At 35.5% G+C, this 22938-nt stretch overlaps 12 protein-coding genes across 12 annotated transcripts; 6 read left to right on the plus strand and 6 right to left on the minus strand.

Annotated features, from left to right (window-relative positions):
- Positions 1–1038: 1038 nt before the first annotated feature.
- Positions 1039–2154, minus strand: KABA2_06S02178 (uncharacterized protein; the record flags this gene model as incomplete). The annotated part of the gene is made up of 1 exon (XM_041551204.1): positions 1039–2154. One exon carries the CDS (start codon positions 2152–2154, stop codon positions 1039–1041), a length of 1116 nt encoding a protein of 371 aa, XP_041407138.1.
- Positions 2155–4838: 2684 nt separating this feature from the next.
- ADI1 (acireductone dioxygenase (Ni2+-requiring)) lies at positions 4839–5372 on the plus strand (the record flags this gene model as incomplete). The annotated part of the gene is made up of 1 exon (XM_041551205.1): positions 4839–5372. The coding sequence occupies one exon, from the start codon at positions 4839–4841 to the stop codon at positions 5370–5372; it is 534 nt and encodes a 177-aa protein (XP_041407139.1).
- A 547-nt stretch (positions 5373–5919) lies between these two features.
- Positions 5920–7092, plus strand: ANY1 (Any1p; the record flags this gene model as incomplete). Its single annotated transcript, XM_041551206.1, has 1 exon — positions 5920–7092. One exon carries the CDS (start codon positions 5920–5922, stop codon positions 7090–7092), a length of 1173 nt encoding a protein of 390 aa, XP_041407140.1.
- A 629-nt stretch (positions 7093–7721) lies between these two features.
- AIM17 (Aim17p) lies at positions 7722–9092 on the plus strand (the record flags this gene model as incomplete). The annotated part of the gene is made up of 1 exon (XM_041551207.1): positions 7722–9092. One exon carries the CDS (start codon positions 7722–7724, stop codon positions 9090–9092), a length of 1371 nt encoding a protein of 456 aa, XP_041407141.1.
- Positions 9093–9377: 285 nt separating this feature from the next.
- SPO11 (DNA topoisomerase (ATP-hydrolyzing)) lies at positions 9378–10460 on the plus strand (the record flags this gene model as incomplete). Its single annotated transcript, XM_041551208.1, has 1 exon — positions 9378–10460. One exon carries the CDS (start codon positions 9378–9380, stop codon positions 10458–10460), a length of 1083 nt encoding a protein of 360 aa, XP_041407142.1.
- Positions 10461–10824: 364 nt separating this feature from the next.
- On the plus strand, positions 10825–11457 carry ERP2 (Erp2p; the record flags this gene model as incomplete). Its single annotated transcript, XM_041551209.1, has 1 exon — positions 10825–11457. The coding sequence occupies one exon, from the start codon at positions 10825–10827 to the stop codon at positions 11455–11457; it is 633 nt and encodes a 210-aa protein (XP_041407143.1).
- Positions 11458–11608: 151 nt separating this feature from the next.
- FUN14 (Fun14p) lies at positions 11609–12211 on the minus strand (the record flags this gene model as incomplete). The annotated part of the gene is made up of 1 exon (XM_041551210.1): positions 11609–12211. The coding sequence occupies one exon, from the start codon at positions 12209–12211 to the stop codon at positions 11609–11611; it is 603 nt and encodes a 200-aa protein (XP_041407144.1).
- A 283-nt stretch (positions 12212–12494) lies between these two features.
- SPO7 (Nem1-Spo7 phosphatase regulatory subunit SPO7) lies at positions 12495–13535 on the minus strand (the record flags this gene model as incomplete). The annotated part of the gene is made up of 1 exon (XM_041551211.1): positions 12495–13535. One exon carries the CDS (start codon positions 13533–13535, stop codon positions 12495–12497), a length of 1041 nt encoding a protein of 346 aa, XP_041407145.1.
- Positions 13536–14206: 671 nt separating this feature from the next.
- On the plus strand, positions 14207–15619 carry MDM10 (Mdm10p; the record flags this gene model as incomplete). The annotated part of the gene is made up of 1 exon (XM_041551212.1): positions 14207–15619. The coding sequence occupies one exon, from the start codon at positions 14207–14209 to the stop codon at positions 15617–15619; it is 1413 nt and encodes a 470-aa protein (XP_041407146.1).
- Positions 15620–15725: 106 nt separating this feature from the next.
- Positions 15726–18017, minus strand: SWC3 (Swc3p; the record flags this gene model as incomplete). The annotated part of the gene is made up of 1 exon (XM_041551213.1): positions 15726–18017. One exon carries the CDS (start codon positions 18015–18017, stop codon positions 15726–15728), a length of 2292 nt encoding a protein of 763 aa, XP_041407147.1.
- Positions 18018–18455: 438 nt separating this feature from the next.
- CYS3 (cystathionine gamma-lyase CYS3) lies at positions 18456–19631 on the minus strand (the record flags this gene model as incomplete). The annotated part of the gene is made up of 1 exon (XM_041551214.1): positions 18456–19631. The coding sequence occupies one exon, from the start codon at positions 19629–19631 to the stop codon at positions 18456–18458; it is 1176 nt and encodes a 391-aa protein (XP_041407148.1).
- A 664-nt stretch (positions 19632–20295) lies between these two features.
- On the minus strand, positions 20296–22062 carry DEP1 (Rpd3L histone deacetylase complex subunit DEP1; the record flags this gene model as incomplete). The annotated part of the gene is made up of 1 exon (XM_041551215.1): positions 20296–22062. The coding sequence occupies one exon, from the start codon at positions 22060–22062 to the stop codon at positions 20296–20298; it is 1767 nt and encodes a 588-aa protein (XP_041407149.1).
- Between the last annotated feature and the right edge of the window lie 876 nt (positions 22063–22938).

The raw sequence follows: 22938 nt of genomic DNA on the forward strand, positions 1-22938 counted from the left end.
ATTACTTAGTGAAAGCAAGAACCCGTTTCAGGTAATAGGAGATCAAAATCGTTCCATAATTGGATGCAAACGGGCTAAGAACCAGCGTAGAAGTCGTTCATATAATATGAAAATGATACTATTTATAATCTGAACAAAGGGAGAGAAAGACGTTGTGTTACTTGCAAAAGAACAGAGTTATTATTACATCTTTTGTTTTAGTTATTTGTTATTGTTTGCTGTTTCTTGAAGAACTGAAAAATTTTCAGTTCTTCTTGTGCGGTGCTTTATCTATCTGAATGTATGTATAGCAATGCACAATGCTATTTTGTTTACTGGTAAACAAACGAATGGAATGAGAGAGAGAGAACGCGCGAGCGACTAAAGATGGCTGCGTTTGGCGGTGTCTGCCACTGAGAGTGGATGAACTGTTTCCAGTTTGTTTCTCCCTTCCAAGTGTTCGTTTTCACCTGCCGGAAATGAGGATGGCGGGTTTCTTCGCTTCGCTCACACTGCGACTGGCAGCGTTCGTTCGCAGATGGGAGGAGCGAAGAAATATAGCGAAAAGAGGCACCTGGAGTGACACACTATGAGAGAGATATACTGTTGCTAATGGAAACATGTACTTGGTGGTTGTTAATTTAAGGATTATGTACAGTTGAAGTTAGATTTAGAGTTTAATTAAAGGCGGAGTATGCTGGGTTTGTATACGTACGTAAAAAGAATGTATACATGTTTGTGTAGATGGGAGTAAGAACACTGTGACAAATAGTTCAATACTGATTAACGTTGTTTAATTTAGATTATACATATCTATATATAGCAAGCCATAGAAGAGAAAACAAATATTTTTGAAAGAAAATGGATTGAAATTATACAATTACGTTTATACAAATATATTTTTTATAATAATTTTTTTTTATTTTACAGCTTTTTTTTAATAGTTTTATACTTTTTGATGTGTTTTTGTTTGTTTTGTTTTTTTAATAGAATATTGATATACAGTAATAAATTAAAAATAAGAAAAGGAAATGACTTTTATCCATTTTCTGTAGGTTTTCAGAAAGAGTCTAACTTATCAGATTGCTCCTTTTCAGGAGGTTCTTCTTTTTCTTTTTTTTGATCTTTTTCAATTGGCTTGATCTCCATAAGAGACTTTTCCTTTTTGCAACGTTTCGCTATCATTTGATGAATACTTTTGAAATGTACTTGTAAATGTTCAAACCGTTTGAATCTCTTTTCACATAGAGTGCAAGCATAGTTTCTTTCATTTAAATGAACAGAGATATTGTGTCTGTCAGTATGGTGTTTACTTTGAAACCATTTAGAACATTTACCGCACTTGACAGGTTTGGCTTGTTTGAAAATAATCTCTCTTTGAGGATCGTCTACAGATTCTTCTTTTCTAATTTCTTCTAGAATTGTAGTGTCTTGGATCTCTTTAATTTTGTATTTTGGATTGGCCTTCTTGATCGGATACGTTTTGGACCTATAGGACATGGAACTTGGACCTTCGGAGGAAGATGAAGAGGAGTTTGTTGGAATGTACTCCACATCCGAATAATCTACTTCAGAGCCGCTCTTATTATTATTACCAGCATTGTTATCATGTGGCATACCAATCATTGAAGTATTCTTCAATGATTCTTTGTAGATATGTAGGATATCAGCTCCAGACATGTATTGTTCATTGCGGTGAAGTTTTGCAAGGATTGGTGAAACTGAATTGGCACTATCTGGTGTAATAGTCCCTGCAACTTTTCTAGTAGTATGGCTCCCCCTGGCTGGTGTGGACGCAATATCTGTATCATCTTCGAAAAATTGTGACACATTTTTAAACTCTTCTTCAAAATTAAATGTGTCTGTTGGAACGACTTCACGGGCGGAATAAGCTTGATTTATTGACATGTCAATGACATTAGAGTCATCAAGTTTTGTATTGGAGTTTATGTCATTATTAGTTGAAGAAAACGAATATTCTAACATTTCTTCAAATGTTAGAACATCATTGAATGTAGTGTCTTCGAAATTGAAATAACTGTCCTCCAGTTGTTGTTTCTCAAATGTCAAAGCGGACTTGATAACCTTATGATTATTATTGTCACCTCCATTGAAAGGAGTGAAGTCAAATAAAGAGTTTGGAGTTGCAAAAATTGCAGCATTAGAAGGATGCATGTTGAGAAAGAGATATATAGCAATATAGTTTTTTTATTTTATATATTTAAGCAAAAATTATTGTGGTGGTCGTAGACTGGAACAAGTTACAAACTAAAGAAAAGAATGAAAAGGAATCTAGTTAATTTTAGGAAAATAGGAAAGAGTACAAATCTTTTTATATATTTCAATTCCTGTAAATTGAATTAAAAAGGGTTCTACACCCTTCCAAAAGAAACTAAGTTAAACAGGGAAATTTTGAGATAGTACACTAATTCAGCTGGACATATTTTTCGTGATAGTATTTGATATTATTGTGGATCGACCCCACTACCCAAAACAGTCGTTATTGCAACTCCCCCTAAGAAAAGAAATAGAACTTAACGAATATAATCAGTGTTAGTCGTTCACGACAGAAAACATTATGATAGCCCCTCATCCCATTTCAGAATGGTAGTGGCTAATTTTAGTCTATGTGCCAAGAAACAAACTGCGCAGGATCGCTAATAATTACCCACTTTGAACCCTTTAGTCATCGTGGGGTATTCCGAATAAAGGAGAATTACGATTCCAGTTTTCTGCAACTGGTTTTTATCTTTTGGTATGCCTATTTATCTGGGTGTAACCGTCCACTGCTGAAAGGTCAGAGGTTGATTACCATTTTAAGAACGACACGCCGACACATTTGAGAGGGGCGCGATGCATTAGTGACACAAAACTTAATTAATCTAAAATGGATAACCGTCACTGTTGAAAATCAACAAGAAAGAGTCTCTTTTTGGAGTTTCAGTTCAAAGAATGTGGAACTTGTGGATTGGAATGATCCCTTAGTGTCTTATTTCCTAAATATGGAAGAAGTAAATAAGCCATTTTCTTAGGTAATAAAATACAGATAGTTCTAAGGATAATCGGTTTATAGAGGTGTATTTGTAGAAATTGTGCTGCTGATATATATATTAGATCTATACGTATAAGAAAAAAGAATAACGTAGATGAGTTCTAGGCTTTTAACTCACTGTTATGGAAGTACCGGGCTTTTTATATTTGTTTAGCTGCTCTAAAATATATCATCAGGTATTCCTAATTTGTTTGTAAGTAATTTAACTCATTATGTAACTCTTAATTGCAAGATACAAATGAGTTAAATAACTAAGTGGAAAAGGATTATCGATAAGATTTACTAGGTGCTACCTGAGATATTCTCAGATTCCATCACTATTTATAGATATTATAAAGTTTGATTTAGTAGGGTATCTCATACTATACATCTACTTACACATAACAGCCAAAATTACTGTTCATCAGATAATAAAGTAGGTTCAATACTCTGTATTATATTATATGTAAGTCATGCACGAATGAAAAAGAGTCATTTGGAATTCTTTCATAGGGTGGCTCTTATATCTACTGTCTTTCCCCGTTACCACTAAAAACCAAACTTTCCCTCCTTATCGTGTTCAAACTGCTAGCCTATCTCTTCTACATTGCTAGACCAGACCACAACCTGGTCATTTTTAAAACCAGCAATGCACAGAAGGAATTATTATTACTGGGAAAACGAAACTCACACATCTATTTAGCAATGTTAACGTCAGCGTCTCTCTCGCTTCTCTCTCTCCCTTTGCACCAGCAACGAACGCCGAAAAATGTTCGAATTCCCACAAAGTCCAAAATTGCCAGAACTTTTAAATAGTGGACTATAACGGGAAACAGAAACAAACCAGAAATAAGTGGGAAACACACTGTAGGGCAGGATGGTGATGAATACTAGTACTATGGAAGGCCGATCATTGCATATATACATGTTTTTATCGTATTTTCTAATAGAGAAAAAGGTTACCGTGTAGTGATTACTGTATGTGGATAGAAACAGTTTCTATAAATATATCCTACGGTTTGCATTCTCTTGCTAGTGTACTCAAAAAGTATAAAATGTTTATTCGCAGGACTATAGCTTCTGTCAATTGATATATTATGTATCTTAATGTGTTAAGTAAGATAATTGAAAGATTATCACTTTTATTTTTTTGTTTACTTCAACAAAACAACTACATCCTTTCTTATTAACTACCAAAGTTAACAAAAATATATAGAATGTTAATATTTCCTACCAAAACATAAAATATTTGGGAGAGAGTATACTCTGCACTCCATTTACAGACACGGAGAAGAGCGACGCCTTAGGAAACACTAGGTGTTAACTTCTACATTATTAAGTACCATTTATTAACTCCTATTCACTCAAAGACACTATGGCTAAGATCAAAGTAGCCGTTACAAGAATGTACTTCTAACAACTGCTGTTTGCAGGTTCAAGATTCGTCTCTGTATACCAACAAACTATACTACCACGAACTCAAACAAACATTACACTTCAAATATGTATATATATATAGTGCTTCTTAATGAATAACTGCAACATACATACATCTCTTATCAAAAGCGGTGGTAATAGCGGCGAAATATTGCTCTTTACACACTTTTTTGTTTGTCTTCCTTGCCCTTGCATAGTTAAGAAAAAATAATATATGCATATATGGCTAAACCGGTATATCCCCCAAGCAGACGAGGCCACAGCTTGTTCCCTTATATAAAGAACACACATCCTATTTCCTGAATACACAACTGTTTTCTCAATTCCTGACTAGTGGAAAACAACGTTGTACAGAATCACATTAATAGAAGAGTATTTAAATAAGAAAAAGATGGTTAAAGCATACATTCATGATAATGACAATAGTGTGGATGCCAGGGAGACTCACGACGCTGGGGTCCCTGTCACATTAGAGAGGCTTGAAAAATTGGGCGTGATCTATAGATATCTCAAGACACAGCCGGAAGTGGAAGCATTAGCCAAAGAGAGAGACTATAAGAATCAAGATACTGTGAATATTCAAGTCAGTACGTTTGGGAATGATGAAAGTCTATTCCAGAAGAAACTTGCCATTTTCTATGAGGAACATCTGCATGAAGACGAAGAAATAAGGTACTGTTTGGAAGGTACAGGATACTTCGATATCCGTGACAACCATAGTGGTGAATGGATAAGGTGTAAAGTGGACCCTGGCGACTTATTGATTGTGCCTGCTGGGATATATCACAGATTTGCTCTAGATACAACCAATTATATTAAAGCGTTGAGATTGTTTAAGGATGAACCTAAATGGGAAGCCATTAATAAATCACAAAGGGCAGAGGAGTCCTCAACACGCAAAGCATATCTTCAATCGATTGTTTAAAGACTAAGAAAAGAAAATTCCATCTATGAACAAAATGACAAGTAAATATATGTAAAAATAAAATAAAATAAAATAAAATAGTTGTAATGTGATGTCGTTAAAGAAAGAAGTACCCTAAATTTACTTATGGCAATGTCCAAATAACTATACTGTTTATCTAACTTTGTCCAGTAATGGATCATTCATTATCTTCATCAACACTATATATGTATATGTGTTGCACTTAGTGCTGTTGAAAAAACAACAACAAACAAAGCTTAGCATCACAATGAAAATAAAAGAATGGCGAATAAACGCAGTGAAAAAAGAGAAGAAAATACAAAACAAAACAAAGCAAAGTACAACAAAGCAAGACAAGACAGAAAGAAATACATTATTTTGCAAGAACGATATATATAGAAAGAAAGGGAAAGATCTAGGTAAGGTACTTTGTATTGTTATAACAACCACTTATATTTCCATTGGTATACATATATATATACAAGTATTTTAGAGGCGGTGATACTGATATACAATTTACTAGAAGTTACTTGGCACTCTATAATAAATGGATGCTCCAGTGCAGGATACGGTCGTTGAAGCGATCAAGACTGAGGAACCCACCATGTCTGATACTTTGTCGTCATACTTACCTAGAGTGGATCAATTCTATATCCCTGAATGGTTGACGATGCAATTTATTGCGAACAATTTAATATCGTTTACGCCATTATTCTCGTATGGTTCTACTGTGATCAGTATTGAACGATGCAAGACAGCTCTTGGATTTTCGATAGATATATGTGCTACCATGATGATTGCGAGTATTCTTAGAATATCATACTATTTGATTACGCCGTACGAAATCACATTGTTGCGTCAATCGATAGTGATGGTGTTAATTCAATTAGTATTATTACGTACTAGTTTGAAATACAGACCTGAAGAATATAAATACCATAATTTGAAAGACGTTGAATCAATGAGTACGCTATTACACGAGATATGGTTAGAATTTTTCGATTCTGGTAATATGTTGCAATATAATAATAAACCACAACAATTAATTAATAATTTAAAGACATTATCATTTAAAAAATTATCCTTATTTGGTTACAAAGTTGTCTTAGCATGCGTCTATAAGTTTTTAAAATTTTTTGATCCTGGGTATAAACGTGTCTTTGCATTTTGGCAATGGGCAGATAAAAGTACATATTGGAAATTTCTTGCAATTTTTGCTACTTTACAAATCTTATTAACCGTATTAATTTCAAAAGTATTAGATTGGGAAGAATTTGCACAATTGTTAGGATCTATTATTGGTTCGTTAGGGTTATTAGTGGAGTCCTTATTACCATTACCACAAATTGCAATCTTATATACATTAAAATCTATTCAAGGGTTTAAATTAATTTTGCTAGTTAGTTGGCTGTGTGGTGATACGTTAAAGATTACATATTTAGTGTTTGGTGCCAAGAATATTTCGATTCTATTTTTCTTATTTGCATTCTTTCAAATGTCATTAGATTTCTACATTGCGGGCCAATACATTTACTACAAATATTATTATCCAAAACTTCGTAACGAAGCTGGGTTCCAAGATGAAGAGATCGAACTGACAGATTTCGTCAAGGATCAAATCCTCGAGCCTGTCAATGAAATGGATGAAGATGACTATTCGGGAGACAATCTGGATATCCAGCCAGGTCATTCGCATGCTCGTCAGCCTCAAACCTTCTAATTAACCACCCTTCCCCTCCCCCTCACCCCAGCATTCTTTTATACATATTACATACACCCCAACACAAACGACAGTCATATATACGTAAGCTTACAGCTCCTTTCTCCTGCCTTGCGGATTAAGTCATCTACTTCATCTTCTTCTTCTGCCCCTCTCTTATTAAGTAATAACAATCTCGACCAATCAGTGCGGGGGGACGAAGACAGGCAGAGGGAGACCCACCCACGCCCACCCACCGGCACGCCCACCAGCGCGCCGGTCACGCCGGTTCGCCCCGTCTGCCTGTCTCTGCCTGCTTCCTGTTTGACCGGGCGGGCGAGTGGGCGGAGTGGGTGGAGGGGCGCGAGGCTATCGGAAATTGCTGCTGCTGCTGCTGTCCCTCTTCTCCGCTCCCTCGATCAGCGGTGGAAAAAAGGGGATTTATTTATTTCTGTTTAATCGTACTTCCTGAACTTCGACCAGAACTGCTGCTGCTGGCACACGTATATATAGGGGGGAAGGCAGGAAGAAGCTTACGTGATTTAGTTCGGTTTATTATTTCTTTCTTGCAATAGACAATTATATAGTGCTATAACTACAACTGCTACTGCAACTGCTACTACTACAACAACTACTATTATTATAACATTATGAGTTCGTATATTTCCGATATCGCGACCTCGAACACACAGTTCGAAGGTACTATTTTAAATGCTGCCTCGACTCACGATTCCATCACTTTTACTTTTTTGATCGAGGAAGCCTCTACGAAGAAACCTTTTAAAGTCTGTTTCAATAACCTGTTTCTAAGAGACGCTTCTCGCTCTCCAACTTCTGTGGATGCAAAGACTGGACAAAAACTGTTCACTACTGGCCAATTGGCTTTGAAGAAGATTCACACCATTCCTAACGTGATCAAGATCTCTAAGGATTCTCAATCGGTGAACATTACTTGGAAAGATGGTGACTCTTACGATTATCCATTGGATTTCCTTTATAGATATAAAGGTTCCACTTTTGCAACAAGATCCTTAAGAAATCAATCTTCTATGTTTAGACCAATCATTTGGAATAAACATAGATTCGAAAACTCCATGGAACATTTTGAAACTGACTATTCTAAATTCATGGAAGATGATAGAACTTTATTCGATGCTCTTATTAATTTACAAAGATATGGTTTGACTTTAATTACAAACTTACCAAAGGAAGAATCTCAAAACCCAGAATTATTAAAATCGTTATGTGAAAGAATTGGTCCAATTAGAAAAACTGTGTACGGAGAAACTTTTGATATTAATAACTTAAAAGAAGATGATACTCATATTTCGTCAACTAACATTAAATTACCTTTCCATATGGATTTACAATATATGCAACATGTCCCAGGTTTTAAATTTATTCAATCCATTAAGAATGAGACTAAAGGTGGAGAAAATTTCTTTGTTGACGGCTTCAATATCGGTCGTTCAATTAGAGAACAAGACACTGAAGCTTATGAAGCTTTACAAATTGTTCCGGTAAATTATAAATATGCTAAAGGCGATATGCGCTACTTCGAATCTCGTCCAGTGATCGAACAAAATGATACAAGTGAACATAACATCGAACCCGCTAACTATGAATATCTGATTAGAAATGTCAATTACTCTCCACCTTTTCAAGCTCCTTTCACTTATGGTATCTACAACAAGATTCCAAAGGATACCGATTCAGAATCAACAGATACAGAAAATTGTATCTTGACTGCCCCAGGGAAATTGATCGAAAGATTTACTTTTAGCGATTTTGTTAGAGGGTTGGAGATGTTTGAAACTTTAACTCACGAGGAAAAAAATCAATTCATGATTAAATTACCAGAAAACTCTTGTATTATCATGAACAATAGAAGAGTCCTACATTCAAGAAACAATTTCGAAACAAATAACAAAGAAGACACAAGATTGTTTAGAAGTTGTTTCTTAGATAGTGACCATTTCAAGAGTAAGATGAAATACTTGGAAGAAAAATTTGACTTATGATTTATTTGTCCAAGATCAGTCCTCCTCCACCACTTCTTCATTAGCATTATATTGTCTATCCCTCCCCTCCCCATTTCATTTATTCGCAATACTTATTCACATTCCTTATATCTGTATTTGATAACTTAACTTAATGTAATTATCTATTTCAAAATTTTCTATATATCCTTATTTTAAAAAACTAATAACAAGTATAAATATTTTCTTATATTTCACACTGGGCGGCTAAATAACACACACACATACACATACACATACATATCTATTTCCAAACATCCAACAACTATGAAGAAATGTCTCAGTGAATATATGGAAGTCCATGATACCAAGAAATCATTAGTCCAGGCATTAACACCAAAATGTCGCATCATTAATATGGAATCACCAATTGAATCATCGTCCTTTCAGGAAACGTTGTCCACAACAGTCATGTTTTTGCTGCGTTCTCTTGAATATTCCACCCAAACCTTAACGTTGGTACTCTACAATGGTAAAAGACGAAATAAGAAGATAAGATTCCCTTATTACGGCAAAGAACCTCATTTGAAGTCCAGTGGGAACAATGTAGCCATGTTAGTGACTTTGTTACGGACTATCGTTGAAAGGCAAAGTAAGTTTACCACCAGTACAATAAGAGACATTTTTTATTCCAATGTGGAATTGTATCAGAATCAAAGGAATGTAGTGTATTGGTTGGGCATTATTTCTAGAAATTATAAGTTGAAGTCAAGAGATGAATTGAATATCGTTGCTGCTCAAAAAGGATTGATTTATTCAACGATACATATACCAGTAATTTTAAACATCAATACAAAGTGTTCAATCAATGCAGACACTATTGAATTAATTCCATATATCAATGATTTAACAATCATTAAATTGGATCCCACCAATGAATACAATGTCATAGTATTTGAAAAAGAAGCCATATTCAATAAAATTGTTACAAATTCTATAAATGTTTCAACTTTTTTAAAGAATACTATATTTGTTACCGGAAAAGGTTATCCTGATCATCTAACGAAACGATTCTTGAATAGGTTATTACTTTGCAACGAACGTATTAATGTGAAATTGTACGTCGATTCAGATCCAGAGGGTGTATGTATAGCCTTGAACTATATTAATAACTGCACACAAACTAATAATATAGAATACAAGGGAATTACATTAGTTAAATTGATCAGCAAAAGAACACAATTGCTCAACTTAACTCACCGTGAAGTGGTGTTGTCAGTTAATATGCTTCTTAAAATAACTACTAATCCTCAAAAGACCCTGACCAGAACAGACCATGGAATTGTTACACAATTACAACGCCAATTGTTCTTTTTCAAGAAAGGTGAAATGAATGCTTGCTATATTTAAAGACTATTCTCATCTTCCTTTCTCTATTCTTCTGTTGTTTGTTGAAATTCTCTAATTTCTATTATCATTATAACAAGTTTTTTATTTAATTCTTACGTGTCATAGTTACCGCAAGTTCTACGGGGCGTTCTTCGGAAATATTGAATCCTCCTCCCATCTAAAGAAATGAAAATTATTCAATATTGAAATTCGAAGATTTCGTGATCCAAACAAACAGTGACAGGTTTTTGAACGAAGTACAACTTAAAGGAAATGCAACGATCATATATTGAAACTAACTTGGTATTATTTATCTCAATCAAAAAGGTTGCCTAATAACAAAAGAGGAACAATTTGGTAATTTATCTTATTAGTAACGAACAATATGAGCTCTAAATTGTTTTTGCTAACATTGTTGTCCATCGTGACAACTGCATTTGCAGTCTCATCGAAGTACTCCTCATTTACCATTACTTTACCATCCTTTACACAAGAATGTGTCTACCATGATCTTATTTCAAAAAGTGATGCACTAGTGGTCAGTTACCAAGTCCTAACTGGTGGTAACTTTGAAGTGGATTTCGAAATCACTGCACCAGATGGAAATAAAATTGTTAAGGAAAAACAAAAGAAGTACTCTGATTTCTTATTGAGATCATTTGGTTTAGGTCAATATAAATTCTGTTTCAGCAATTCATATGGTACTGCTGTAAAGAAGGTCGAAATGACCCTTGAGCTAGAGAAGGATATTCAAGAAGAGGGATCCATCAACACTAATAGTGAAGATGCTATTGCTAACAATGCTATTGAAGAAGTCGACAGAAATTTGAACAAGATTTCAAAGACAATGAACTACCTGAGGGCCAGAGAATGGAGAAACATGTCTACTGTTGAATCTACCGGTTCCAGATTAAAATGGTTTTCTATTCTAGTCATGGCTTTGATGGTAGGTATTAGTGTCATTCAAGCTCTAGCTATTCAATTGCTATTCAAGAGCCGTTCTTCTAACTTTGTTTAAGAGTATAATAAAGATATTTGTAGTTTTATATAACTGCTTAATAAAATGATTATCATTACGACTAACATATACCGAATCGTCAAATAAATTACTAATATATATATAGTTTCATCAATGTGATGTTAAGGAAAAGAGAGAATATATCACATTTTTAGATATAATAGTAGGTTAAAACTGAAGCTGTGAGGAAACTTAAATTAAACAAATTTAAATCTGTAACAGTATCTCGTCCAAGGAAAAGTACCCTGGTTAATTGACGCCTCGTAAGTCTCAACATTTCACTATGGTCTATTGTTATTAAATTTCTACTCTTTAACCACTCCAGTCCTAAAACTCCAAATACACCAACATAAAGTGCAACAACAGACACCTTTATAAATAATAAACCCGCTATTATACCACATATTGACCCCAGACATAGTTGTCTGTAGTAAGATTTACGACGTAACTTTTTCTCTTCTTTTGAATTGTTCTCAACAACTTCAATAGGAATAGGGAAAGATACCTCTTTAACAACTGTTTCATTCTCGATTGTACTATTATCTGGCTTGAAATTTGCCATAGTGAAAAGAGTTACGGCACCTGTAGTGAATATCCATTTCTTAGTCCAACCATTAGAATTTACATTACGAGATATAACTAGGGGTTTCGTTCTTATTCTTTGGGATATACCAACTGTGAAAGAACGAATGGGTATCGTCCCAATGGACTTTAATGAGTGTGGAAGTAATCTTGATTGGAATAAACAAAGCATATTATAAGTCTTTTCTTCGTCTTATTTGTTGCTTGGGTGATTGCGTGATCTTGGACCCTACTTCCTTAATTTCAGTGACAATTCGCGATGACTTTTCTTTATAAATAGTTCATCGTTCAACCACTTATAATTAAAGGGAGTGTTGTGAGGAAGCATCCATAAACACACAGACAAGTACTAGAAATACTTTAATTAATGACGAATATTTTATATTGATAAATAGAAGTTATTATATACGATGCTATAAAAATTTGACACATATACTATTCAATAGATGGTACTTTTATGACTTTGCTTCGTTTACAGTTTTACGTCTTCTTGCACCTTCTCTAGCCCAAAATTCATCACGATATATCTCCCAACCTTCTCTAATCTCAGCACTAAAAGCCCTTGGATTCAAAACAATCTTGACGTCTACAGCACCAATCCTTGGTTGACATCTCAGTTTCACGCCATGCCAAAACCGTAAGAGAATGATAGGTTTCCAGAAAGTTAATATTTCTTCACAGAGCCATATATTTGAATCCGAAAATGCGTTCATGGCTAGCCTAATCATATCCGTGAGGTTTTCATCCCATGTTGAATGAACTTTAACCAATCTTATGTTAAACTGTCGTATTCCTTTATTTGTAGAGACAAAAAACCTTCTGGGTATCACTATTGTTCTCTTGTACTGACCACTTAGATGAAACAGGACCAAAGTAATTGAGATGAAACATATAGTAAATTGTAAGAAAAATCTGTATATACCTTTAACCACAACCTCACTGAAATATAATTCATATATGGAAAATGCTGCCGCACCTGCTAAGCAGGATAAAAATCCAGTATATTGCCATCTTAGTTTTTTTTGTTCTCTTGCTTGATTACGTAAATCTTCCTCCATGATTAATAAGTTTCGGAATATCATTGATGTTGGTGATATCTGATTGGAGTTACGTCGACTCTTGCTACTCGATTCTCTACCAAAGGACTTCCTTCTCGCAGATCTTGGTGTGTTCTTTGTGACACTAGAATTAGTTGATGAAAGACCTAATAAATCTGGTGGATCCATATAAGGAGTATCTAATCGTTCATCAATTGATTGATCTGATTTCACAGACACTTTTGACGGAGTTATAGGTATTGCTGTTGCAAGTTTCTTGAGTGGACTATTATCTATGCTTGACCTGTTCCTGTTGCTATCACTCCCTAACTCTCTCCCACGTGAATCATCTTGTTTTGAATCGTTTAGTTTCATCTCAGGAGGCGTCATGGTTGAAGGTTTAATCACATTAGCAGAACTACCTCGACCATCTTCCTTCATGGGTGTAGTAGATTCCATGTTATAGATGGGGATTCCTGGAATGACGTATCAGTGTCTTTGTAAGAGGGAATTTCCCTAATTTCTCTAAACGAATGTGTTTTAACGAGTGTAAGATAATGAAAGTGTCCAGATTTACAGCTGATTCTTAAAACAAATAAGTAATAATCGATCTCTGGTAGCACTGATTTGTCTCCTGGAGAAATACATTCCAGAGAACAAGTTTTTTATGGCTTCATATCTCTGTATTGACATTTTCTTATTTTACCTTTAAATTTTATCCATTTTTTGTTGATTCCCACTTTCACAGGCATCGGGTTTTCAGTTGTTGGGACAAGTTTAGAAACGACCGAAAAGTGACATATTCAATTCCTTGAGGTACAAACAGAGCACTCAAAGGGTTCACCCTGTTATCTTGGATTGGAATAATTAAGAAGCTGTACGTTTAAATTGAACAATTATTAATTGTGCTATTTGAAGGTTGCTTATATCTATTCTTCAAGACCCCAATAGTATCGTGGAGCAAGATCATAATCGCGGGAAGACGTTATACGATCGATGAGCCAAAAAACTAACAAAAGACAACTATTAGCAACATTTAAAGGTACGATTATAATATTAATCAGACCTATACTATACTTTTAAGACGGTACTACAACTGAGAATATAAAAAAACAACGACCCAAGTACAGATGCTAGATTTTATGGATTACGTACTGAGGGCATTCGAAAGATCCACATCATGGAATCGCGATAACAATTATGAAAATATCACAGTTACTTCTGACACATTGATAAATTTCCCAATACCGACCACTTTTAAGTTTCAGAGTTCAGATCGTGCTTCAAATAATACATTCAATACACTAGAAATTACTGCACATAAACAGGTATCGGGATCACTGGCATATCTCTATACCGATGCAATTGGGATGGATAAATATATACGGGGCTCTCAAATGAGGACCCTACAAGATGCTACTGATACATACAGACATATCCAACCTTTTTTTGCAAAGCAATCACAAGATCTTTCAGAAGTGCGCAATAACTTGCAATCAAATAACAATGCAAATAATGATATTTGTCGATCGTTATATTACGGTAGAATTTATTATCCTACATCTATCTTAGAGGCAATGGTTGTGAAAAGAATCAATTTTCATAACCAACTCACAATTAAATCATTAAGTAGTGCAAACAATAAACTGAATGTTATATTTGTAAATTGGCAAAAGTATAAGAATGAAAATTTACAAGAATTAACATTTTCATCAGATGGGGTTCTTTGTGGATATAGGTTTCTTCATAATTTCATGAGTTCTCCGTCAAAGTTCAACAGTGCTTTGTATAATAATGCATCCTTTTCAATGGGTGGTGAGATGTGGCTGGGATTATCTACATTGACCCCTGGTTGTTCTACAAGTTTAAGGTATTGCACACATGCTGCAAATACTGGTAGACCATTGACACTAACTCTCTCTTGGAATCCATTATTTGGACATATTTCATCCACATATTCAGCTAGAACAAGTATGAGTACAACGTTTGCTGCAAGGTACGATTTTAACTTATATTCAACCGATTCAAATTTGTCATTTGGTTGTGAATTCTGGAGAAAGAATTCAACCGAATCAACGGATGTTAATAAAACACCGTTAAAGGAAGAAAATCAGAACCATCATCATGTAGTCTCTATATTTGATGAAACCGATTATAATAAAAATGACGAAAAAAATATTCCAGAGAAACAAATAAAATTGTTAAATGATATTACACATACTTTTTCATCATCTTTAGAACAGATGGATAAAGAAAAATCCATTATCGAAGATGTCGAACATAAATTCAACAATGAGAACTTCACGAACGTATGGAAAATGGCTACTTCTTTACGCGATCGTAACATAAGGATGTTATGGGAAGGGAAATTTAAAGGATTCTTACTCTCTGCAGGTACTGAAATATTCCTGACCAGAGACTATTTGAACTCAGTAATTAGGTACATCAACCAAAATGATTCAACTATTAATCAAACCGATACTGTGACCCCAAAGACACCTTCACCCATTTCATTTGGATTAACTATTCAATATTCTACATAACCCCTAATTCTCATGACTTGTAACGATAACCCAACAAACAAACAAAATGCAATAGTGTTTGATGTTTCATTAATACATAGTAAATATATAAAAGGAACTTTTAATATTACATATTCTTTTTTTGTCTTTTACCTCTTAAAGAATGTTCATAATCGTTTAGATCAATTCTTAAATCTTCGGCTCTTTCCATATCGTCATATCCATCCAATTGATACCATAAATTATATCCCGATAATCTTGTCCCTATTTCTATTATTCGTTCCATCACTTTGTATACTTTTTCAACAGACTTAACACTATTTTTAACAATCGGCTCAAATCTGGTAGGAATGTCATACAAAGATATGTCCATCGTACTAAACAATGGAATTGGACAACCATCTAAGAACAATGCCTCGTTGACAGTTTTTAATTTTTTCTTCTTTGAAAACTTGGAAATATCTTTGAGATTGTGTATTACAATCCACGATATAATAAACCTTCCTTCATTTTCATCAAATTCGATTATACATTCGTTAGGTAAACGATACCTGAAGTTTGTAAATTCGACATACTCTAATACTAAATGCGCATCATCAACATATTTTTGTTGAAATGCCGTTAATTTTTGCTCTTCAACTACGTTTTCAGCAATACTATCCCTCTTTGAGTTCCTTCTTTTCTTAGGAGGGTTATTTACATCTGAATCGTTCTTTTCCCTTTTTATTTCGGTACTTTCTTGTTCATTATTTACATGAGCCATTGATTTATCTTTTGTATCAGCATTAGACACAAGGTCTGGTGCATTTGACTTTTCATTAGAGTTCTTGGGTATATCTTCAGATTTGTGTTCAATCGTCTTTTGTTCTGAATTTGTAGGTGATGGTGATATTTTTTCATTTGTTTCTTTGTTGTCCATTATCGAATCATTGTTTCCCACTGATATTTGTTCCTTCGTTGACTCATCTTCCTTCTTTTCATCTTTATCCAGCTGTACGTTTGAATGTACATTTTCTTTTGATCTATCCTTGTTTAATTGTTTCGACTCCATAACCACCTTCAACGTTCCAAATTTTGATTCTTCATTCCTTTCATCTTTCTGATCCTTTTGGTCTTCTTGATCCTTTTGGTCTTCTTGACCCTTTTGGGCTTCTTGACCCTTCTGGTCCTTGTGAACTTCAATTTTTTGTGTTTTTTCTTTTAGATTTTCTTCATTGTTATCTGGTGAACTATCCTGTGAACCTTTGTTCTTCATTGGGACAATTGGCATATTTGCTTTAGTATCTTGTGATTTGTTTTTCTTAGAAGATGGTGGAGAAGCTGAAGGTGCACCCATCTTTTCTGCAATTTCCATAATTTCTTTAAATTTTTTAACTTCTTCTTCTGTGGCTTCATTCTTGGCGACTCTATTCATAAGTCTATTTAATGCAGGATCACTTTGGGCCATACGGTTTAAGTTAGAAATCATATTTGAACTGACTGGGTTAGAACTCTTTTTCTTTTTTGAAGTTATGTTAGTCTTTGCATTGGCTTTCGAACTAGCTTTTAAATTGGCCTTTAAAGTAGCTTTGGCTTTCTTCTTCTCTTTCGCTAATTCTTGTTTTTCTCTTGCCAATTCTTGCTTTTCTTTGGCCTTTCTTTCTTTCTCTTGTTTTTTTAATAAACGTTCTTCTTCTTTCTTTCTTTGTTTTTCTTCCTTCAATCGTATTCTCATTAACTCCTGTTCCTGTTTAGCCTTTAGACGGTCCTCTTTCAACTGCAAAGATCGTTGTTCCTTCTCCTCTTTTCTTAACAAAGCTTGTTGTTTCCTATTTTCTATACGTTTTTTCTTTTCCTCAATTGCTTCAACTTTCTTTTCTTCTCTTTCTTTCTTAACTTGATCTTGCTCATCTTGCCATTTAGCTTCAAGCTCTTCATCTTTCAAGATAAATAATCTTATATCAAATTTATGTGGACCTGCAACCATTGTGCAATCACACATCTTTTGCATTCTGTCTCTTATACCAGCATTTGCAACAGGGTTTGGATGATTGGGATCTCTCTGCGGCCGTATCCAGTATAACTCGAACATCTCACCTTTCAACCACGTCTTACGAGATTGAATTAATGAATTATACAACACAGCTGAGTCCTTCACGGACAATGGATGCGTCAATGCAGAGTTATAGTTTGGTGGGTCGATGGAGGCTGGCAAGAAATCAATGATCTCAAAGGGTCTGCCTTCAACGTTCTTGGACACAGTCAATTCATCGTCGTCATCATTTATATCTGATACCTCTTCATCTGATTCTTGTTTACGTTTTCTGCGATTTCTTGTAGGTTGTGGTTGTGGTTCTGGAGTTGTCGTTGATATTGTTGATGGTTCTGCTTTAACTGTAGTGTCATGGGACCGAGTTCTTGTCCTCAGTACTCTTGACATCTGTACTTTCACTTTTCAAATATCAAAACAATCTTAGTTAGGCTTCTCTATGGTCAAATGCTCTGTCTTTCGGTTGTTGTTCTTTTAAAACTGGAACTTGAGTTCAACTTAAAAGTGTTGAACGTTCCATGTAATAGAATTATCCGTAAAAAGTGATATACATTTCTATCAAATTTAAGAAACTTCGATGAATATAGGATGATAATATCTTTTATCGAAATATCATATATATATATATATGACGTATATCTAAATGTAACGTGTTTAGTTATTAAATTTTGAATACAATTATTTATTAATGTTTCTTTTTATTGCTATGAATGAGATAAGGAATGATATGAGTATGTATGTATATATATTAACGGATGGACGGATGTATATTATTAGTAATAGTTACAATGATCAGAGATAGAAGAGAAATCTTGAAGAGAAACCTATCTATTTAGTAGCAGCTAGTAGAGCTTGCTTAACATCATCTAATAAATCATCAGCATCTTCGATACCAACAGACAATCTAACTAAATCATCAAAGACACCAGTAGCTTCTCTGGCTTCCTTTGGAATACCACCATGAGTCATGACAGCTGGGACTTCCAATAGAGATTCGATACCACCTAGGGATTCAGCCAATGTGAATAGTCTAGTAGCAGAAGAGAACTTAGCAGCACCTTCGGCACCACCCTTAACTCTGAAGGAAATCATACCACCACCTAGAGCGTCACGGTGTTGCTTCTTGACAACATCGTAGTTTGGATGAGTTGGTAGACCTGGGTAGTTGACAGAGACAACGTTTTCGTTGGAAGCTAGGAACTCAGCAATCTTGGTAGCGTTCAAAGCAGCTTGTCTGACACGTAAGTGTAAAGTCTTTAGACCTCTGTGAGTTAACCAAGCATCGAATGGGGATGGGATGGCACCGACAGCGTTTTGTAAGAATTGTAATCTTTCGTAAACGGCCTTGTCGTTAGTAGCCAAAACACCGAGCACAACATCTGAATGACCATTGATGTATTTGGTGGCAGAGTGAACAACAATATCAGCACCGAAGTTCAATGGGTTAGATAAGTATGGGGACAAGAAAGTGTTGTCGACAACCAATAGAATGTCCTTGTTTAGAGACTTAATTTTGTCGGAGACAGCTCTAATGTCAGTCACCTTCAAAGTTGGGTTAGTTGGGGATTCAATCCAAACCAACTTGGTGTTTTCCTTAACCAAAGATGGTAGGTCTTCTAGCAAGTTGTTTGTGAAAGTGGTGTCGACACCGTGAGCGGTAGCAACCTTGGTGAAGTATCTGTGAGTACCACCGTAGACATCACCGATAGAGATGGCGTGAGAACCTTGTGGTAGAGATTGTAGGATGATAGCGGTAGTGGCAGAACCAGAAGAGAAGGCTAGACCGTACTTACCGTTTTCTAGAGCAGCAATGGCGTTTTCCAAGTTTTCTCTGTTTGGGTTTTGAGAACGAGAATATTCGTAAGTACCAATTGGTTGAGCTGGTGCAGATTGCTTGAAAGTAGTAGACAAAGAGATTGGTTCGATGACGGAACCGTGAGAGTCAGTGTGTTCACCGGCATGGATAGCCTTAGTAGCAAATTTGTCAGTAGCTTGTAGGGTCATTGTAGTATTTGTCGTTATTGATCTATATAATGTATTGATATAGGAATGATTTCTTCTTCTTAGAATAAATTTAAAACTATTAGTAGAAGGAAGTCTCATAATTTGGGAAAGTTTCTGAATTCTAAGTTTAAAACATCAATTGAATCAGTCCTTTATATATCCTCGACAACACTCCAAGGTCTAAGTGAATAGCAAGTCATCCCTCCTTCTCTGTTTCCTAATTCCATGTGCTTCGATAACCTTCCCTCTTGCTATCACTCACTACCTTCCTGCTTACGTAAAACGGTGACAGAAAGTGAAAAATTTTGTGATTTTTTTGGTGGCAGCGAAGGGCATTGGCCGCGTGGGGAGGAAAACTGTGGAAGTTTGCGGCGATATTGCAGTGTGGGGTCACGTGCACGGGTGGTACCCGTAGTAACAACTTCGAGGGGGAAAATGGAGCATTGCGCTTGTCACCACCGATAAGGAGCTCTTGTTGATGCTGGAGATGGGGGTTGGGGATGGATTACGTAATACTGTGGAGGTACGGTGAAGTTTGCCGTGTTTTTGTAGTCACTGATCTGGGTATCGGAGATTTTGCTGGATGTGTCATCGGTTATTACTATTATTATATTATTATTATTATTTGTGTATCATAATGTGGCGTACTTACTAACGAATCTATTTACTGGGGAGGCGATTGTAACGCTTGTGGATGTTGGAGCCGTTGCAACTGCTGCTGCAACGCCTCGAAATCGTCGTTGATCTCGGAATCCCTGAGACTGTTGAGTGAAGGTGCGCCGGGGAACCCGTGATAGTACTTCTTCAGACCTTGCAAATCACTCAACTCATTATTCAATCTCATACGGTCCACTATCACCTCTAATTTATCTACTGGGTTATTCCTGTATTTAAATTCAATATTCTCACATTGTAAGTCCTCGCTGATGGGTTCTCCAGGCAATAATAATCTGGCAGGCCCAGCATATCCCGTGATACAACTTAGTGTCTTATCAGCGGTCTTTATTGGGACATGGTAATGTACTTCGGGAACCACTATATCCATATCACGCCTCTCTTTGTTGATATCGTACCATCTTTGAGTAGTGTTGTCCAAAAGTTTATTCTTTGTATCACACATTCTCTTGTGATAACCTTGATGGATAAACGTCCTTGTCGCACGCGTCTCTGTATCGATACATTTCAATTCATAACGCTGCCTTTGATATGCACGGCGTAATTTATAATCTCTGATACTGGCAATTTTCTCATAATAACCACGTAATTCTGGATGAGAACCTTCAAGACACATTTGTAATTCCAATTCTAACTTATAAAGTTTAGTCTCATACAATTTCTGTCTTAATTCAGCAAACTGATACTCGATCGCAGTTATATCGGTCAATGCATCTTGTCTCGTTTGCTCACTATCGCCGGTGTTTTCTTCTTCTTCATCTATTTCGTCTTCGGCTTCATCCTCATCCTCAGCATCTTGCTCTTCCTCCTCAGGTTCCTCGTCATCCTTCTCTTCCTTTATATCTGTACTATCTTCGACAGTATCATTAGGCCCTGCCACTACAGTAGTGATTGTATCATTGGTAGTGGAATTATTGGAAGGTGTTTCCAAAACTTCAGATTCAGAAACATGGCTCGTATTCTCCAAGTCAAGATCTTTATTCGTTTCCACTTCCACCTCAACTTTTGGCGTGTCGAGGACATTTTCATCATTGTTCGTTACAGGAACTATATCAGTCGAAGAGGTTTCCTTTGTTGATCCATCCATATTTGTCGATTCATCCAACTTTGGAGTAATCTTGGAATCATCGACTTCATCCTCTTCTTCGTCATCAAGAGCATCCTCTTCTTCATCACCTTCATTTCCAACTTCGTTATGTTCGTCGTTATGATCTTCTTGCTCTGTCTGTGGTATAGTGGTCTCTGGTAAAGGATCGACTTTCAGTTTCTTGTTCTCTTTTTCTATTTCAGTCTCTTCAAATGACCTCTTATTACTAGAGTCTTCCTCGACAACTTCACTCTTTTCTTCTTCAACAGGTTCTTCAACGGACTCAGGTTCATCCGGAATCAAAGCAGATAATCTTGGAGGAAACCCACCATTTTCATTAGTATCACTATCCATCTTCTCCGTGTCTGCGTCACTAGATATGCAATAGTCCGACAGATTCAAATTACGACTCAATTCTTCACTGACTTCCTGATTAGTATAATCGATGTTTGTCAATGCACTTTCTTCGTCGTCTTCCTTAGATCTCCTAATAGGCGAGCTTTCTTTCTTGTGTTCCTTGACGCCAGGGTTCGTATCCAATGGTGGTATATTGCTCACTGGATTGGCGATATCGGTATTATTATTTTTGTTGTTATTGTGTAGTACTAGATTGTCCACGTTGAGATCTTCTGTTCTCGTTGTAGTGTCTTTCTGCTCGGTATCACTCATTACCGTACTATGTTATCCTTGATGATAAATTAAAACAAATCCCTACAGTTACTAAACATATGAATTACCGTATTCAAAATAGATTAGTATATTTATAGAAGAATCGCCAGTTAATGTATATACCTATTTCCATCTCTGTGTTCACCCCCAAATATAGAAAACATGTTTATTATTACAGATTCACCCTTCCATCCAAACAAAAATTTACAGCTATTTATTTTTCGGCTTCACTTTATTTCTTTACCCAAAGCGATCAAAAGAGGAAAAGCCATGCCAACTTTTTCACATTAAGGGTAACCTATAACGTCTCAAGTGAAACTTTCCAGTAGCTAACATTCATACAAGATATTAATATATGCCAACTACATCTACAATCTTCCCCCATTTTACTTACCCATTTGCATATTTAAATGTCCGACATCAGCTCAATCGACTTTGGGACCTAGGAAATATATATTCTTATTCTTATTGTGTATTGTTTTTACAGTTATCTAGTCCGTATTCGTAAACTAGGAGCACATCTGCTTTTCTTACAAATGCACTATGTCGCTATTGGCGAACATGTTTTGCTATAATCATTACATGATTACATAACTGGAGTAATTTACATGAAATTGACTTACTCTTGAATAAATACTTTAAAAACGTTTTATGAAAGTTTTTATATTTTAAATAATGACCTCCTTATAGTAAAGACAAGCATTATCTTGATCTGCTTCAGCGCTTCTAGCAAGTAAAACTCGTGTTTCTACCCTTCCATTAAATTCTTCAACTACAGTCTTACCATCACCAATACATCAGATATATGCTGACCATTCTGTGCTTGGACCAAGTAATATGTATTCCTGTCAAGTACTACCATGAGCTAGTTCCGTA

This window comes from Maudiozyma barnettii, assembly GCF_903064755.1.
Source record: "Maudiozyma barnettii strain CLIB 1767 genome assembly, contig: KABA2_06, whole genome shotgun sequence".
Classification (NCBI taxonomy): domain Eukaryota; kingdom Fungi; phylum Ascomycota; class Saccharomycetes; order Saccharomycetales; family Saccharomycetaceae; genus Maudiozyma; species Maudiozyma barnettii.